Source organism: Gobio gobio, assembly GCF_949357685.1.
Source record: "Gobio gobio genome assembly, chromosome: 11".
Lineage (NCBI taxonomy): Eukaryota > Metazoa > Chordata > Actinopteri > Cypriniformes > Gobionidae > Gobio > Gobio gobio.
Window position 1 is genome coordinate 46,299,348 of NC_137104.1, and position 19,794 is coordinate 46,319,141.

Genomic DNA, 19,794 nt, shown 5'->3' on the forward strand with positions numbered 1-19,794 from the left:
TATCAACATTATTTAGAGAAAAAATAGCGCCAAAACAAAAAAATCTCTGGAAGATATCACTGAACATGTATTTAACCATAGCAAAAGTACATTTCTTACTTAAGTTTAGTTTTCATCTCTGTTTTTTGTGTTTATTTAAAATAAGACAAATCCGATATTATTGTAATCTTATATCTGTTATTTAACAGTTGAGATCGTTCTTTAATGCTGATCTAACCAGCAGAAGACACAAGCCATAAATCCCAGTTGTGCAGGTGGGGTGTGTTGTAACACTGCATTACAATGAGCCCCTATTAGAAATGTGCCATTATATTCTATACTTTTATGAATTCTTTTGAGAAACCATGAGAAAAGGCTGAATAATGACTGAGAGTTAATGTTCAGAAATTATTAATTATTATTATGTTTTGAATTATGCTGTAGCTGTATTTAGCGGGGTATTTTAGTCAAACTAAAAAATGCTTTGTTGACAAAATATTTAAGTTTGCCTTGGACATTTTTTTTATATATCAGGTAACATTTTATGCTGTTATTTGGTCATGTTACATTGTGCCCCACCACGTTACAATGTACCCCACCTATGGGGCATGTTGTCACATTTCACTTCCATTCTTTCGGGGTAAATCAAGAAAAAAGTATACACTGTTTTAATGAAACAAAACCACATAATTGTACTAGACATGTGTGCAATTAATGAGGAAAAAAAATAAATACTCTGAACCCCAAGTGGATTCACGCAAACTGAGAAAGTCAAAAAGCGTAAGGTTGTGCCCCGCTCTCCCCTATACAGATCAGAGAAATAAAAATTTTCTTGGGGGACCATGCCCCACAAAATACCTCAAATTTGGGACCTCACAGGTTTTAAAACTCCTTAAGGCTTGCATGCTCAAAAGATGTAGCTTTTTCTGGAAACCTCAGACCTAAGTTTGCTCAGACCTAATATCTGGAGGTAATGCATTTATGCAGTTAATGTGTTGCTGCCTGGAATATTTATATATGTAGGCCTACTTAATATTAAAATGGAAAATTCGGACAATGTATCTCTGTGCTTTGAAGATTCTGTTTTAAAAAAATACTAATTATTTCTGTGGTAGAAAACGTTGTGGCACCAATATCGGCTACTATGGGGGCCCTTGGGTTTGTTACAGCCCCAGGGCCCTACAAGTTCTTAATCTGGGCCTGGGCTGCCGCTTTTACTTTCAGTTTGTTCATTTTTTATTAAAACCTTTTAAATGTTTGTCGGTTCCAGCCTCCTTCTTCCCATATTTACAAACTTTGTTAGACTGTTAATATCAAAGATCCAATGATATGTTTGAATTACCCTTGTTTACATTTCTTATCGGAACAGAAATTTAGGGCACATTTGCATGTATTTTTTATTTTATACAACACAAGATTGTGATCCATATAAACTTTAACATCCCAGATGTCTTATATATTGGTACTTTAGTACATGCACAACATGTGTACAGTGCTACATCAAACAATAAGAAAACTGAGGTGAGGACTCAAATGCTGGAAGGGACAGGTTTATTAACAAAACAAACATAATCCAAAACAAAAACCCACAAGGGGGAAAACATAACATAAATCAAAACAACATAACAACTTGAACACAAACATATCAATTGGGTAACGGAGCAGCTCACGGAAGGGAGACATTAGACAACGTACCGACAAGGACTGTGAACACAAGGGAACTATTTAAAGGGGAAGAAATCAGAAGGGGACAGGTGGGAAAAATCAAAAACTAATCAGATAACAAGGGGGAGGGATCAGACAGAGACACGAGCACATAGTCCAAAACAACAATACACCACGGGCACGTTCAAAGCTCAAACCGGTGCGCAACGTTTTGCTACGGTTTCCGGTTGAACGTCATGTTTCCTGGAAACAATGTATAACGGTGTGCAACGGGTTTGAGATGCGTTTTTTCTCGTTTGGTGGGTGTGTCAAATATGTCAGTCCAATCAGCAGCAACATGTATATAAACCATGCGGTATTAAAGAGACAGCTCACACAATGGGTCCAAGTAAAGTTGTTTACAAATGTGTCCGCTGCAGCTCAGAATACACAACAATTGAAGGTATTAGAAGACATGATTGTCATAAGAGTTATATATATATATATATATAATCAACATGATGTATTTATTTATATATTTAGCTTCATTGCAAGGCAAGTTTATTTATATACCAAATTTCATATATGGTAATTGCTTGACATAAAGTGAGAAAGAAAATACAAGCTATTAAAAAAGTAAGAACTAGAAATACAATTATTTAAATTAGAATTGATTACCAGGAGATAAAAAAGTTAAATAAATGGGATTGGGATGTTGTCATTTATTCTGGATGGCAAGGGCAGTGATTGCATGTATTTTGCAGTATTAAACAGGTATTTATATCGATTTTTATCAGGCTCTGAAAATTCCTCAAAAAGAACACAAAGAATGGCCTTTTCGGCTGCCATAGTTACAACTCTTGCCTCAACAGAACAGGGTGTTCAACGCAGCACCGTTTCCGTTTAAAAAACGTTTTGCAACGTTTTGTCGGGGGCTGAACGCAGCCCACATGTGCTCCACAAGACAGGACAGGCATGTGACATACAGTAGACATTATAAATAGAGAAAAGAGTAGGACATTCTACAGCATTTGCACAGCTCCCAAAACATTCCCATTGTTAGCCAACATTTATATGAAATATATTGACATTTATCTGCTTTTATATTTACATTCATCTCAATACTGGTTCCAATTTAAAATCCTTCATTAAATGTAAAAACTGTTTTCTTCATCAATGCCCTTTATATATTGTAATCTTGTTTCTGTGCTGAAGTTGATGCATTGTTATGTTTTCAATGTCTCCTTTATGTGGGCCGCCTTTATAGTGAGTGTGAGTTTTGTCGAAGTAATGATGCCAGATTCCATTACTTGAAGCTCCAAAGCCAAAGACATTCACCTGTGTAAAAGACAGAGCTGTCAGGAGTTTTGCAATTTACGGGTTTTCTAGCTGGCAGCAGTACACTCAAAAAAAGTACAAGAGGTACAAGTGGCCATCACTGGGGTGGTACCCTTAAAGGGATAGTTCACCCAAAAATGAAAATTCTGTCATCATTTACTCATCCTCAAATTGTTCCCAACCTGTATGAGTTTCTTTGTTCTGCTGAACACAAGATATGATATTTTGAAGAATGTTTGTAACCAAGCAGATGACTACCATAGTAGTTTCTTCCCTAATATGGTAGTCAATTGTAGCTCTATCTGCTTTGTTACAAACATTCTTCAAAATATAATCTTTTGTGTTCGGCAGAAAAAAGAAACTCATACAAGTTTGTAACAACTTGAGGGTGAGTAAATTGTGACAGAATTTAAATTGTTGGGTGAACTATCCCTTTAAGGGTACATTTTGGTACCTCTATGTCAGGAGTAGGCAAGTTCTGTCCAAAAGAACTGATGTCCTGCAGAGTACTAAGCTACCATAGTATAAAACTCATCGCTCCCAGCATCCATTGCAGCATTAAGTATATGTCACCATTGCTGAAATTCATGTGCTGATTCTTGATATCTGTGCATCTAAACCCCCCCTAGAATGTATTTAAAAATGATGTCTGATCTGTGGCAAGAAAGTATTGTTGGTGAATATTATTTATTAATATTTTTAGTCATTGATTAGTTTAATCAAACAAAGAACATAATGGTGACCAACTTTTTCCAATAATATTTTCAATAAAACATCAACATCTAAACCTCTGTTAATTCTCAGTAAGAGCTTCTATAGATGTCTTTTCAGGGTTGGAGCCAAACTCTGCAGGACAGCTACTCACTAGGACCGAACCAGCCTATCCCTGCTCTAAGTTGAGGAAAACAATGGTATAATTGTACCCTAAGGACCAATTTTGTACCTATAAGTTTTGTTCCCAACAAAATTGTACCTCCACTGTACCTATTTTTTTCTGAGAGTGTATGACACTGTGTTTTAAGCTGTGTTAAAAGCCATTCAAATATCATTACATTACATTTCTACATACATTTCTTGTTAGTGCATTCTGTATTTTTTTTCTCATTAAAAAGTTTGAACCCGAAATAAATTGGTTAAAAAAAACATGTACATCTTAAATAATTAGCTTTTTAAATATTAGGTTGTGATAAAAAGCTTGACATAAACTGAAAACTTCAAATCCAAGCAAACAAAAAATTAAGAAAATCTTTGAAAAGTGGAAATAAAGTGAATAGCAGGTATTTAATTGTGGAAATAACGTGAAGGGGAGGTAATGTCCCAATGAAGCAGCAGCCATTTACCTGATCACAGATGTGCAGGGCAAATACTATTGTAATGAAGCCAGTAGAAGGATATTTGCCATTTTTCTGCAGCCATTTCTCATAAGCATATTTTATAAAAGCAGGGTGGAGGATCATCACCTACAAAAACCAAAACATTTATGTTAACAATCAATCTATCAATAATGAGTTTCATTTACATTGATTTAATGACATGGACACTCACCTTGTTCTTGTTTGCTTTGATCGAAGATTTGACTCGTGTGTAAGTGCTGAGGAACAATATGAGAAAGATAAAGATATACATTAACTCATCATTTACTTTCTTTCATAATTATTTAATTGCTTTATTAAACAGTGCTCACCGTGTCATGTGTCTAGTGGTGAAGGTGCTTATGAGCCACTGCATGTCACGAATCTTAAAGGGAAAAAGCACCAGATGGGTGTTTTCTTCTAAGTCCACAGCGCTCTCGGGATACAGAATCCGGTGAGTTGTCTTAGATCCCACATCCTTCTCGTAACCTTTTGTTGGGCCTTTATTTATCCTGAGAGAAAAACAAGTAATAGGTGCTGAGGGGCTCCCTAAAGATTATTCCTAAAGATGCAGGGATGCAGAACCACTGCTGTAGAGAACATTTATCAGATTAATTCTGTGTAATAATATAATACCTAATGACAAGGTCATGGCTGTCTATTAGTTGACCATAATGGGATCTCAGGAGGTTCCCAGAGTTTCCCACCACCGCACAGGTTCTGCAGCGATCCGGACCAGCGTCTGAGTAATGTTCTTCATCAGGAAAGAGAGAAAACAGCTGGTCCACCACCTCTGTGTAGTTGACGCTGAACCTTGACGGTTGTAGACCCTGTACAAATATTTAAAAAGATCAAAATTAGCATCAAGACAACGATCTTGTTCAAACTATCATGCAAAGATCATAAAGATAAGTAGGCTATGACGATATTCATTTTCACATTAGGGTGTTCCTCAGGCATTCATGACTAATTTCAGGAAGCTGAATACCTGATGTATGTTGTCATCAGAATGTATATGCAAAATGATTTAATAAAATTAATAAAATACTACTACTCAAAAATAAATCGAAAACTGCCATGTAAAATATTTCCAGTTGTTTGAACTTAGAAACCTACTGTCATAACTTAACTTGAATATAACCTTTTCAACTCTAGCAAAGGCAATGGATTACTTTAAGTTTAATTATTAAAAACTTATAAACGAAAAAATATAAAACTTGGAATAATACAAGGAAAAAAATAACTTAATGGGGCTTTCATGTTTTACAGTATGAAATTTATGAGGGAACCTGTGTCACGACTGCTAGTTATACCATGCATGCACGCACGCACACACACACACACACACACACACACACACACACACACACACACACACACACACAGGGATAGGACCCTGCCTTTAATATGTTGAAGTCTTACCCTCCACCATTTGAACGCGTCTCCACGTAACGCGCTGTTTTTTCTGTTGAGCAGAGCTGGAACGGTGGGGTTGTAACGATAAGCAAACCAGTCATCATCCATAAATCCCATGATGCAAGTTTTACAGGAGCATGACGGTTCGAAGATATAATCATCAAATGAGTCCATGGTATCGTCCATTGGGGCGTTTTGAGTGTACAGTAGAAAGATGGTGATAAAGCTTAAAGGCAAGGTGATGTAGCCATGCGTCAGTCTGTTGAAGACATTCATCTTTTGCGTGCAGTGTCCCTGGACGAAACGTTTTGTTACTAAAAAGACAGAAAAAATTATACATGATTTACATTATAGTGGCATAGCTTTAAATGACAGTTTAACAGAGTAAGTTCAAACCCCCGCACTGAAAAAATATCATCATCATAATCATGTAGAGGAGAGTGGGGCTGGTTGGGTCAAGGGTTGGTTGGCATGAAGTTAAACTCCAGTACACTACACCACAAAAATCTAACATTAAAATGACTGCCCTCTTGACCTGAACACACCCATTTACTAAAATCATCCAACTGTCACTAAATGGGAGCTCTCGCGTAGTTCTACCTGGAAGACTCAAATCTGGCCAATCATTATTCATCATCTGTAGTATATAAGTTCTGTTCCCAAAAATTAATACGTTCACAGACACTGACGCCAGCGTTAACCCCCATCGTCCCCACCACCACCAGGGTGGTCCCTATCCATAGATCAGGGGCTAGGCTCCGCCCCTGCCCTCCGGATTCGGACCATGGACGGGGCCTACGCCAAAGAACTTTAAAATTTCATCTATTCGATACTCATTGTATACAAACTGTAAATAAATCTTATCCAAATGTTATTCTTCCCTCCTGAGTCTTTCGGGTAGAACTATTGAAGTGAGGACAACTTTTCTATTTTAGTGTCTAAACAAAAAAAAAGTTTTCCCCCACTAAATACATTTTAGAACTATGATATATATAAAATGTTAGGATATCAATTGATAGAGATAGGTAGTGATGGCAAAATGAGGCTTCCTGGACCACAGATCTCCTAGCCCATTGCTTCACCAAAAGGTTCATTACCCGAAGTGTCATTCATCGTTGCTCAGTAGTGACACCTAGCTACTGTGCAAAGAAATAGCAGACAAATCCATTAATCCTGAGCCAATGACCTGAGCAGACATTTGTCCATTGCCTGGGTATAAAATAAAATATGCTTTCTTTGTCTGACTTTACTTGCACAAAGACAACAGTCAGACACACTGTTAATATCCAGCAGATGCCAAAGGACACCTAATAATAGAGGAAAACTCGATTAGAGAAAAACTATCTGACCTAATAGTAATAGTGCAGTATATTGTAGTATAGTAGCATAATTTAATAATATATAGCCCTAACACATATGAACCACAATAACGACAATGACACAACAACCACAAGGTGGTGCAAGTTTCGAGCCCGAAGTGACACTCAGACCGAACCAATGACGTATTCCAAACAAACCGAGGCCTTGTTTGTCATTGGTCATGTGATTTTGAACAACACAAGCCTCGAATCGGGGCTTCACCTGGCACGCCCATTTGTTCTCGACACAAGCTCCGACGCCTTGGTTTAAATGTCACTTCATTACAGATAGGATTCATCAATATTTTGATTTGAAATTTAAAAGTCTCTGATGAGCTGTGCTATGTGGCTAACATCATGTCAGTAAAGAGGTGTGTTCTAATGTGGGTGGGGTTGGTTGACACACTGATTTGGTATCAGCCATTTGGTTAGAAATTTATTAATTTATGCATTTTACATATATGTTAAAACATAATGAATATAATTAGGGCTATCAACGTTAACGCGTTAACGTATGCGATTCATTTAAAGTCCTTAAAGCTTTCAAATAATTTAACGCAATTAACGAAAATCAATTACAGAAGTACGTGAAGCTGCATCATTAACGTAATTTTCATCACGCAGTTAGATGATGTTAGAAGTTGTAAGTTTATCACAATCACAATGAGCATCTACAAGCACCTGTGACCCTGGTAAGAGGAAATTTCCATTCTAACTCTTTAACTCGATTCTGCTTCTCTATTTGTGATCAGGTCATTTGAAGCCGTTAAACTCTGGGAAAGTGTTCAGTGCTCTAGTAATCTAATTCATTCAAACAGTCCAAAACAGTGCTAATGTAAAGAAGGCCAGGCTGATCACATCAGACATATTAGAGAGAATAGAGACTCACATCGCGTTTTTAGTGAATTTTTAATTTTAAAATGTGCTTTGCTTTAAAACACGAGCTCTGTCATATTCTGTGAATGTTTCTGAAGAGCACAATTTTGGTGACGTACAGTAAGCGTGTGAGAGTCTTATGCAACAAACCATGTATGTGCGCGCTCTCGGTCACTGATCTCACGCTGCATTCATGTACAGACACACAGTACATTCGCATTGTTTCCACACACACTCAGGAAGGATAATGTTTGATTTGTCATGTGTACGTTGTTTTGATTAGTAATCGTAGGTTTATGCAGTCAAAGCAGTTGATTTAGGAGTTTTTTGGTGTCCTCATGTGGTCCTGTTCGGTATCGAAGCTTGACTCGTCTAAAATGTAAGCAATCTTGTTGTTGTTGCTCTGTACACATACTATACACTGTGAGTTCTGTAAAGTTTGTTTTTTTATGCTTTTTTTCATGGGTGCTTAGTTGTGTATAAATGTATTATATACAACTGTATGGACTCCTTATATTTGGTTATTTAGTGTCCTTTTGGAGTCTCCAATGATCCTTGAAGCTTGCAGAAAATACAGTTTCACAAGTTCACACTTACATCAAATTAAAAAAAGTAAAGATAAAGGAAGGCTCTGAATTTTGGTCCGAACCCAGAGTACTCAACACCAACACTTCCACTCGTGTTTAATTAGGTTTAATTATCTGAACGTGCTCCACTTGTGTTTAATTAGGTTTAATTATCTGAACGTGCTCCACTTGTGTTTAATTAGGTTTAATTATCTGAACGTGCTCCACTTGTGTTTAATTAGGTTTAATTATCTGAACGGGCTCCTCCCGAAATTTGTTAATAAAACATCACTTTGAGAGAATCACCCTTCAGTCTGATTGTTTATTTTGGATATAGCAAATTATGATAAAATTAATGTCTTTAATGAGATAAATGGCGTATGATTAATTTCACGATAAGTGTGCCGACATTTACCTTGGCCTATCACCCAGGGAGGTTAAAAAGCTAGCCTTTCAGCTTGCTGTATCACATATGTCAAGGTGCCTGAGACCAGGTCCGAGCTGCAGCAAGCTTGCCGTGACTGGTTTACTGCTTTTTTGAAGAGGCACCCTTCCCTTTCCATCAGGAAGCCAGAGGCCACAAGCCTTGCTCGAGCTACAAGTTTTAATAAAGAAAAGGTTAAAGCCTTCTTCAACAACCTAGATACAGTCATGCATAGGCACAGGTTTCCTCCAGGTGACATCTGGAACATGGATGAGACAGGTGTCAGTCACTACAGTCCAGAAACCAAACAGGGTCATTTTCAGGCAGAAATTTAAGCAAATTGGGTCAATAACCTCTGCAGAGCGAGGGTCGCTTAATACGCTTCCCTGCTCAGTTTTAGACACAGAGAATAGCCTTCCTCCGTATTTTGTCTTCCCCAGGGACCACTTCATTCTGAATGGACCTACAGGTTGCAAAGGAGGTGCAAACCTGTCAGGATGGATGAAGGAATAACACTTTGTTGAATTCCTGATGCATTTTGTGGAGAATACAAAATGCACAAAAGAGAAGCCATGTCTCCTTTTGCTTGACAACCAGTCCCATCTCTCTGTCAGTGGCTTGAACTATGCCAAAGAAACCGGTGTAGTCATGCTATCTTTCCCCCACACTGTTGCCATCGGCTACAGCTTCTTGTCCGCACTGTGTATGGTCAACACAGCCTGTGACTCATGGATGATGAACAACCCATGGCAAAACCATGTCTATATGATGTGCCTTGAATTGTTGCCACAGCATACCCATTAGCTGCAACCCCAAATAACATCCAATCAGGATTCAGGGTGACTGGATGTTTTTTGCCAGTCTTGTTGCTGTCCCTGATGAGCTGCACCCTGCCACTGACAATGCTGTGCAACAGCTTCACCCTTCTACTGACAATAATGTGCAACAGCTTCACCCTTCTACTGACAATGCTTCATGCCTGTTTCAAACATACTCCGTTAACCAGTTAGAGCTTTCACACTGCACGTGGATGCAGTCTGGCAGTGCGTGTCAGGCAGGGCTGGACTGGTAATCCGGCATACCGGTCATTTTCCCGGTGGGCCGACGCACTTTGGGGCCGATACAAGGTTATTTATTTATTAAAAGTGTTGCTATTATTACTTACATTAAATATTGCGGAATATAAATCACTTTTATAGAGGCTGTTTTCGTATTTTCTACATGTGTTTACAATAAAAAAAATTATTACATATTCAATAGTTTATTATTATGTATTTATTTTAGAAACCATATACCCATGGTAATGAGGAGCATGGCTTTACCTGTGACTACCATGCTCTTACAGTCAAATGAAACTGGCCTACAGTTAAACTCAGTTAAAATGTCATTAGGGTAATTAAAGGATAATTCAACAAAACAGCTTTAAAGCCTGGATCCCATTAATTAAGGACAAAGTGTTTTTCTCTTTAAATATTTTATGAACTTTTTAATGGATCTAATGAAATTTAACTAAATGTTATTTCAATGAGAGCCTCATGAAAGATTGATATCAGTGTCTTACATTAATTAGGTGTTAACTCTTGTAAAATATTATTGTTTTTAAAGGGGTTGGCTAGTTAAACCCAAAAAATGTGATTGTTTATAGCCTGACAAGCCAGACCCAACTCACCATTGACAGGGCTCAATCAGAGGGGCGGGATAAACGGTTGTCTTTCAAATTCCCTCTGCACTCAATTGGATAGCGCCATGAGCGCCACAAACAACCAGAGCAAAGGAGAACGTGATGCCGAGCTAACGTTAGTTGATAGACTTTCGCCGTATCCGGTCGGCAAAACTTCGAGCATATCTTCTTTTCTTAAGAATGACTTCAGTGCCGTTCTTTGTTCTTTTCTCAAAGAAAAGCTTCAGAGTCGCGGCCAAAGCCGATTCAAAAGACCGCTATTCGTCCGCTTCTTTGTTTACGAGTAGCTCAGAACCTCCGCAACTCTGCCGTGACGTGCCGTCATTATGTTAAGCCCGCCCACCGACTCTACACACGCTGTTATTGGCCTGACCAGAGTTTGGTTTTTCCAGCTCTCAGGTCTACCGAGAGTTGCTAGACTACACTCGCTGCAAAATAAATTTTCTGTCGCTAGGGTGCTTCTAGATTTCTAGGCTAGATTGTTTACTCACTCTAATATCATTCCAAACCTGAATGAATTTCTTTCTGTGTAACATAAAAGATAATTTGAGTCTGTTTTTGTCCATATTACATTCAATGGTAGCCTATGGTTTCTTTTGTGTTTCACGGAAGAGAGAAAGTCATACAGTTTTGGAATGACATGAGAATTAGTAAATTATGACAGAATTGAATAGCAGAAGATTCACTTTAATGCATCCTTGCTCAAAATCAGTGCTTTACTGTCAAGTGCATTTCTGTGTGACAAAAGTACAATATTAAGTTTGTTATCTGCATTTGCAGTAAATTCAATAATATCCATCATTATTTGTCCCTGTCCTAGTTCCCCTTCGAGGGAACTCGAACTGCGTCGTCGTGACAACACATTTGGGGAATGCCCCCAGCGTAACGCGTCTGAAAAATGAATGAAATAAGTCCAATCCTAATTGGTGTTGCGTCATGACGTAGTATGTGACGGCATACCCGGAAGATACAAAGGGACATTGGCACACAACACAGATAGCTTTCTGCTCTTCAGCGTTAGCGCTCTGTGTTTGTGAGTCTCATTTGGTGTTGTTTGTCTACCAACGTTGTTTTCACAAGCATTTCTCTACTATGGCGAGCAAGCAATTCAAGCGATGTGTGCCTCTGTGTCCACGCTTCATTACGGGCACGGACACGCATCAGCTTTGTGTGCAGTGCCTCGGCGTCCAGCACGCCCGGGCCACTCTCGAGGGAGTGGCCTACGGTGATTGTGAGAGGCTGCCGCTGAGGGTGCTGCGCTCGTGGCTGGCCGTGTTCAATGAGGCCGGCCAGCCTCACGAGCCTCGCGGATCTGGGCCCGCGTCTGCTGAGGCAGCACGGCGTCGTAAATCGTGGGGCTCGCAGATGGATCTGTCAGCGGGATTGAGGACTGCTGAGGCAGCTTCCTCATCCTCGTCTGACGATTCAGATATCCTCCTCCACGCAGGGGCCTTCCGTTCTTCCCTGACTTACACAACGAGTTGTGTAAGTCATGGGAAAGACCCTTCTCAGCCCGTTTATCTAATTCCCAAGTGCTCGATAGCCAATATGCTGGGGGCGGCTGAGTCGGGTTATGCGGTGCTGCCACGGGTTGAAGAGGCACTCGTGAGCCACCTCTCAACCGGGGCCGAAGGCTCCAACGCTGCCAACTAAGCGTTGCCGCGAAACATCCAGGCTGGTCGGCAGGGCTTATAGTGCGGCGGGTCGCGCTGCTGGTTGCCTGCACACCATGGCGGTACTGCAGGCATACCAAGCCGACCTCTTCAAGGAGCTGGATGAGGGTGAGGGACCCTCCCCGGAGGATATCACTGAACTCCGGAAGGCGACCGATCTGTCTCTCCGCTGGAGTCGGCCGAGGCAAAGAACCTGACCTTCAAGGTGGCCTTTCTACTTGCCATCACCTCTCTGAGGAGAGTGGGGGACCTCCAAGCCTTGGTGATTACGCCAACTTGCTTGGAATTTGCCCCGGGCGGAGTTAAGGCCATCTTGCATCCTAGCCCGGGCTACATGCCCAAGGTGCCATCTAATGTGGCATGGTCAGTGGTTCTTCAGGCCTTCCATCTTCCACCTCACGTGACGGTGGAAGAGGGCAAACTTCACCTCCTCTGCCCGGTTCGAGCATTAAGGATGTATTTGGAGAAGTCTGTACAGTGGAGGAAGTCAGACCAATTGTTGGTGTGTTTTGGTTCACCCAGGAAAGCTATAGCCACGGCTTATCAGCTGCATAATTTGCCTTCACCGATATCCGTGAGGGCTCATTCTACCAGGGGCATAGCCTCCTCGGTGGCCCTCCTTTCTGGAGCCTCTATGCAAGAAATCTGTGAGGCGGCTGGGTGGGCCACTCCGCACACCTTCATAAGGTACTATAGTCTGCACCTCCCTGCGATGCCTGATGCCTGAGTGCTCGCCTCCTAAGTGTGCCTGGGCTCCAGCTTCACACTAGGTAGGGAGTGATTGGTGTGGCATAGTGGGTACTCGTTCCCCAAATATGTCATCACGATGACGCAGTTCGAGTTCCCTTGAAGGGGAACGTCTCGGGTTATGACTATAACCCATGTTCCCCGAGAAGGGAACGAGACACTGCGTCTCGTGGCCACACCAATCAGACAGAGCGCTCACTTCATCGCAGAATGCTATCTGTGTTGTGTGCTGACGTCCCTTTGTATCTTCCGGGTATGCCCTCACATACTATGTCATGACTCAACACCAATCAGGATTGGACTTATTTCATTAATTCTTCAGACGCGTTACGCTGGGGGCGTTCCCCAAATGAGTCATCACGACGACGCAGTGTCTCGTTCCCTTCTCGGGGAACATGGGTTATAGTCATAACCTGAGACGTTTTATTTATTTACTGCAATTTAAGGCCCTAACCCAGCAAAAACATTCACAGGGAACTCATGGGCCAGATGGGCTGGGTTTGTCAGGGCCAAATTTTAGCCCCAGTCCAGCCCTGCCTCCATTGCATACGCACTGCAACACCCACCGCATGCGGACTGCAGACGGAGTATGTGTGAAACAGGCATCACCCTTCTACTGACAATGCTGTGCAGCACTTCATCCTTCTACTGACAATGCTGTGCAGCACTTCACCCTTCTACTGACAATGCTGTGCAGCACTTCACCCTTCTACTGACAATGCTGTGCAGCACTTCACCCTTCTACTGACAATGCTGTGCAACAGCTTCACCCTTATACTGACAATGCTGTGCAACCGCTTCACCCTTATACTGGCAATGCGGTGCAACAGCTTCACCCTTCTAATGACAATGCTGTGCAACAGCTTCGCCCTTCTACTGACAATGCTGTGCAACCACTTTGCCCTTCTACTGACAATGCTGTGCACAGAGCCGGCTCTCCCTATAAGCGAACTAAGCGGCTGCTTAGAGCCCCGCCGCCACTAGGGGGCCCCCTAACTACAGATTGCACTCGCCAGCGTCGCCGCAGTTTATCACGCAAGACGCTCAATTCGCGTCATTCGCACCGCACGAAAAGCGCCTTCCGCGCCGCGGGACCTCCAGACGCTCGTCAACGCGCCTTTCCATTGACTTAACATTGAAATCAAATCACTCGCGCCAGACACTCTATTTGCGTTTGGTGTGAACGCAGCATAACGTTAGCTGTCCGTCGAATATGCTGAATCAACATTGCTTGCGCTATGGTCAAGCCGTCGGCCCCAGCTCTGGGCTACAGACCGCGTAGAGACAGACCCACCTCCTATGAATGTATTTTCTTTTTAACAGTTAACGTTACATGACCTACACTAGTTCTGGGAAAGAAAAAAACTAAATCTTTGTCTCAATAGACGTTTATTACCATAAAAAATAGTTTTATTATTGAACTTTCGAGAGAAAGAAAGTAAAAAGGAAGAGAAAAGCAATCATTTGACAGTCAAAATCAAAATGAAGTTTAAAATAAAGCGGTTAAATACAAGCTTTTTCTTATGGTCTTAACTGAATAGGCAATTAAAGATTATTAATAAATATTAATCTATAGGCCTATACTATTATGAAATATTTTATATATTGTTAAGCTAAATCGCCCAGACCATTTAAACCTAAAGAAAAACAGTGTCCTCTATGAAACATTATTGAATGATGATCGATACAAGACACCTAAAAGCAAAATGGATTTGTGGTAAATTTTAGTAAAGAACACTGTAAAAAAAAGCAGGTCCCCAATTGAACATTTTCTAGTGAGCGATCACATCTAAATTTTTCAGTTGACCAAATTGAATTAATGTGAATTGATGCAATTTAATTAAATTAAAATTCAAGAAATTAAATTTGGCCAACTGAAAATTTTAGATGTGATCGCTCACTAGAAAATTTTCAATTGGGCACCTGATTTTTTTTTACAGTGAATGTATTACTGTATGTAATCATAAAAGGTAAAAAATATCTCACTCCATGCTGCGAAGGTTTAAAATATGAACAGTATGTAAGAGTTAATCAACCAATAATTAAATAATATAATTTAACATTGGATTTCTTTTAATTAACCCTTAACATAATTGTAAAAAACAAAATGTCACTTTCTCAGGAGGAGCTTAAATATTTTGGTGGTCGTGGAGAAACATTTCAGGAGGCTGACACCAGAGATGACACAAGTAAATATTTCCCACTGCCTTTCTTTTGAATAGTTTTGTGCGCAACTTCAACATAGCTAATTTTCCTCTTGCCAATAAAAAATATAGTTTTATAATCATAATTCACTATGTTGTCTAATTGTACTTTAATATTAATTTAAAATTAATGTGTTTTATCTACTCTGCATACTGTATTTATTATTAATTATATTATAATCTCAACAGCTGGAGGAGGTGACTCTACTGCTGCTTCAGTAGAGCATAGCGAGCCGCATACCACTATGGCTATGTTGTAAGTTAGCTATATATTGTTAATGCTAAATTATTAATATTTATTTGTTTACAACAAATTGACCTTATGTATGAAAGAAATTTGCAAATCTGTAATCTTTACTTTTACTGTTTCAGTGAGTGTACTTTAATAAGCAGTAAAATAGTTGTAGGCAATCATGTTAAAAGATATACAGATGAAATGTGTAAGTGTTAGATTGTGTTGCTGGTTTGCGGTGCAATACTCCATTATTCACTGCAGGGCAGGGCCCCAAAATTATCCTGCTTAGGGCCCCCAGATTTACAGAGCCGGCTCTGGCTGTGCAACAGCTTCGCCCTTCTACTGACAATGCTGTGTAACAGCTTCACCCTTCTACTGACAATGCTGTGCAACCGCTTCACCCTTCTGCTGACAATGCTGTGCAACCACTTCGCCCTTCTACTGACAATGCTGTGCAACAGCTTCACCCTTATACTGACAATGCTGTGCAACCGCTTCCCCTTGCCAATGACAATGCTGTGCAACTAGAGGAACAAAAGGCTGCAGCAAAGAAGAGACTCTTCAAAAAAAAACAAAAAAACAAAAAAAGAAGCCACAACTGAAAGCTCCATCCAAAGCTCCTGCTCCTGAAAAGAATCGGAAAAGGAGCTCATCACACACACACACACACACAACACACACAATTTATGTATGTTAAAAATAATGAATATTGTATTATAATACTGTATATATAATATGTAATATATAGTAGGCCTATATATAATATAATATAATAAAATGTAATAAATATACACATCATCATATTATAATGATACTATTATATGTTGTATATTTAAAAATATAATAACTGTCTGGGGCGTTTAGACTCTTAAGAGAATAACCGGCCTTCAGTGCCACTCATACACACACACACACACACTCCCCACGCATACAAACTGTTGTTTAGTTAAAAAAAATACAATCTCGTTTGTTTTGAGTCTTATAATAGCCGCCCTGGGGAAGTTTGTCTTCAGTGCCACACACACACACACACACACACACACACACACACACACACACACACACACACACACACACACACACACACACACACACACACACAAACACACACACACACACACACACTATACAAACTGTATCTGTTTTTGGTTTGATTAATAATTTGGCTAAAATGGGCAGAAATTCTGTTGAATGTTTTTCTGCTTCTGGTTTTAATTAAATGCTCAAGTTCTTTATATTTGTCACCTCATTCTTTGTAACTATAGCATCTGTGCCAACCAACCCCCATACTGGGGCTGGTTGGCACAAGTGCACATCATGACTTTAATGATGAAAAAAAAAATACACGGAATCATTTGAGAACATTAAATGTATCTGTTGATTAGCTGAGACTGGTAATCTGGCATACCGGGCATTTTCCCGGTGGGCCGACGCACTTTGGGGCCGATACAAGGTTATTTATTTATTTAATGTTTTGCCACGGACTGGCCCATCATGCAGGGACAGCGGCCCATTGGTTTGTCTTCTGAATTGACAGGCCAAAGCGAGAGACACCTTCCCTCCTCCATAGACTGTGTCCATATTAGGCGCTGTTTAAAAATGTGGGCGCATGAAACTGCAAAAGGCGAATATCCGCGCAACAGCGCTGCCGCTGACGAACGTGCGCTGCGTTTCTGCTGCTCTATGAAGTGATGAACCGGCACTCTGACTCCGAATGTTATTTTATACAATCGTGTGATATGGGAACATTAAAGGTTCTGTGGTGAATCAGCTGAAAACAGCCGCGACCATGTAAATACATCACGAGGTAAATTGGAAAACAGCAATACACACAACTACAAACTTGTCACTCTAGCACAACCAAATTCAATAGTTTATTATTATTTATTTATTTATTTTCGAAACCATATTATACATATGGCAATGAGGAGCATGATTTTACCTGTGACTACCATGCCCACACAGTTAAATGAAACTGACCTACAGTTAAACTCAGTTAAAATGTCATTACACGCAAAAAAAAAAAAGGTTATATATGGCACAAAAAATGGTTCTTGGCTCGTGATCATAGGGGAACCTTTTTTAGTGCTATATGGCACCAATTTTGGTGCTTCAGTGGTTCTTCAGCGGTTCTTGTTCTTCAGAGGTTCTTCACCGGTTCTTTGACTAAGGTGCTATATAGTACCTCTGAAGAACCGCTGAAGAACCACTGAAGCACCAAAATTGGTGCTATATAGCAATAAAAAAGGTTCCCCTATCATTACGAGCCAATAACAATTTTTGGTGCCATAGAACCTTTTTTTTTTAGAGTGTAGGGTAATTAAATTATAATTCAACAAAACAGCTTTAAAGCCTGGATCCCATGCATTAAAGGGATAGTTCACCCAAAAATGAAAAATTATGTCATCATTTACTCACCCTCAAGTTGTTCCAAACCTGAATGAGTTTCTTTGTTCTGCTGAACACAAAAAATAAGATATTTTGAAGAATGTTTGTAACAAAGCAGATAGAGCAACTATTGACTACCATAGTATTTTTTTTCCCTATAGCTCACTGATTTTGAGCTAGATTATGTTTCACGGAAGAGAGAAAGTCATACAGGTTTGGAACGACATGAGAGTGAGTAAATGATGACAGATTTTAAAAGCAGTAAATTCACTTTAATGTAATCTAGCTCAAAATCAGTGGTTTACTGTCAAGTGCATTTCTGTGTGACAAAAGTGCAATATTACGTTTGTTATCTGCATTTGCAGTAAATTCGATAATATCCATAATTAGTTGTCCCTGTCCTAGATTTATTTATTTACTCCAATTTAAGGCCCTAACCCCAGTTAAAACATTCAAGAGGGACTCATGGGCCGGATGGGCTGGATTTGCCAGGGCCGAATTTTAGCCCCAGTCCAGCCCTGCCTGAGAGCTTAACCTTTCAGTTGTTACTGGTTAGACTATTTTAACAGTATGACTGAGAAATATGACAGAGAGTGAAAAGTGTGCCAACCCCGCTCTCCCTAGCCTATAATTTGTTGTCACCGTCATTTCTGTCATTTCTTCATGGATTCTAACTTTAAACGCGATTTTCGATTAATTCATTCAGAGTTATAGAAATACTGCAACGTAACTTCGACACCACTTTGGTTGTAGGCTACTACTACTACTACTACTACTACTACTACTACTACTACTACTAATAATAATAATAATAATAATAATAATAATAATAATAATAAAAAACACTCCTCATTCATTTAAAAATACATCCTTTTGTGAAAAAAATGAACGGTGTAGGCTTAGTGTTTTGACGTGAATAAGATTTACTTCATTATTTGTATCCTTATCAACGCATCCGATGGTTAATTAATTAAAAAGCTTCAGATATATCACTTATTGAATTTAGGTTATATATTGAAAACATAAAACAAAACTGGAAAAAAAAAAGATTTAAAACCGTTTCACCAATTGAAATGTCCATACGGAACTATTTGATACGGAACAAAAACAAACTTAGTTTTTCAGAATTATTGTTTAATTCAGTCCACTATCATAATATTTTATAACAGTTACATTTCAGAGTCAAAAACATTAAGTTAAATACACTGATCGAATTTAAGTGCAAACTGACTTGTACGTAAGACAATTCAATTAATTTCAATTCAATGTTGATGTATAAAAGGTGAAACTTACCAAGTTGATAAAGTCAAGCGGACAGGTATCTCGTATATCTAATAATAAGCAACTAATGTATAAAGGTCTGTATAGATATATTATGAGCAAGAAATAGGCTATTTGCATGCAATACTCAGCGATATGTTTTATTTATTGTCACCTGAATCATTAAAGCATCTGAGTGCTCAGAGCTTCACGACACCAAATGGGATTTCATGTTTGTCTCTCAACTAGTGGAACTGGTTTTACCTGATCATACCTGCAAAATTGTACCTTTACCAAGGGTATTCAACGTATTTATCAGAAATAAAAAGCCAATGCATGCTTCTGGTTCTTGGTAGAAATAATTTGACAAATGTAGCCCAAATATATGGTAGAGAAACTGTGCTGACGAGTATTGATAAGGGGTTTAAAACTGTTTTGAGGTGGAATGTTCCTGTTTTCAAAGTTCCGCATTAGGTATGCATAATTTAGTGTTACACAATAGAATGGGGGAGGGGGAGGGGGAGGGCGGTGTGATTGGTGTGTGACGTCAACCTGTCAAGGGCGTAGATATGATTTGCGCACAGACAATTCAAATATGTAAGTATTTTAATATTTTCCTTTGATGTGATCTATTCTGATTTGTTAAATAGCCT

At 39.5% G+C, this 19,794-nt stretch overlaps 1 protein-coding gene across 1 annotated transcript; it reads right to left on the reverse strand.

The window, feature by feature from the left end:
• Positions 1–2,157: 2,157 nt before the first annotated feature.
• LOC307133371 (CMP-N-acetylneuraminate-beta-galactosamide-alpha-2,3-sialyltransferase 1-like) lies at positions 2,158–19,342 on the reverse strand. The gene is made up of 8 exons (XM_079828433.1): positions 19,175–19,342; positions 17,912–17,951; positions 5,736–6,043; positions 4,950–5,143; positions 4,646–4,825; positions 4,507–4,552; positions 4,302–4,421; positions 2,158–2,961 (listed from the first exon to the last, which is right to left on the reverse strand). Exons 1-8 carry the CDS (start codon positions 19,280–19,282, stop codon positions 2,797–2,799), a joined length of 1,161 nt encoding a protein of 386 aa, XP_079684559.1. The 5' UTR covers positions 19,283–19,342; the 3' UTR covers positions 2,158–2,796.
• Between the last annotated feature and the right edge of the window lie 452 nt (positions 19,343–19,794).

What these genes read in the sequence shown, in the direction of transcription:
- LOC307133371 (XM_079828433.1), bottom strand. Translation starts at nt 19,282, where the DNA reads ATGCAAATAGCCTATTTCTTGCTCATAATATATCTATACAGACCTTTA. An exon ending in AGGTTTGGAACAACTTGAGG is followed by an intron (nt 6,044 to 17,911) that starts GTGAGTAAATGA and finishes CTGTCTTTTTAG; the next exon opens with TAACAAAACGTTTCGTCCAG. An exon ending in ACGCGTTCAAATGGTGGAGG is followed by an intron (nt 5,144 to 5,735) that starts GTAAGACTTCAA and finishes ATATTTGTACAG; the next exon opens with GGTCTACAACCGTCAAGGTT.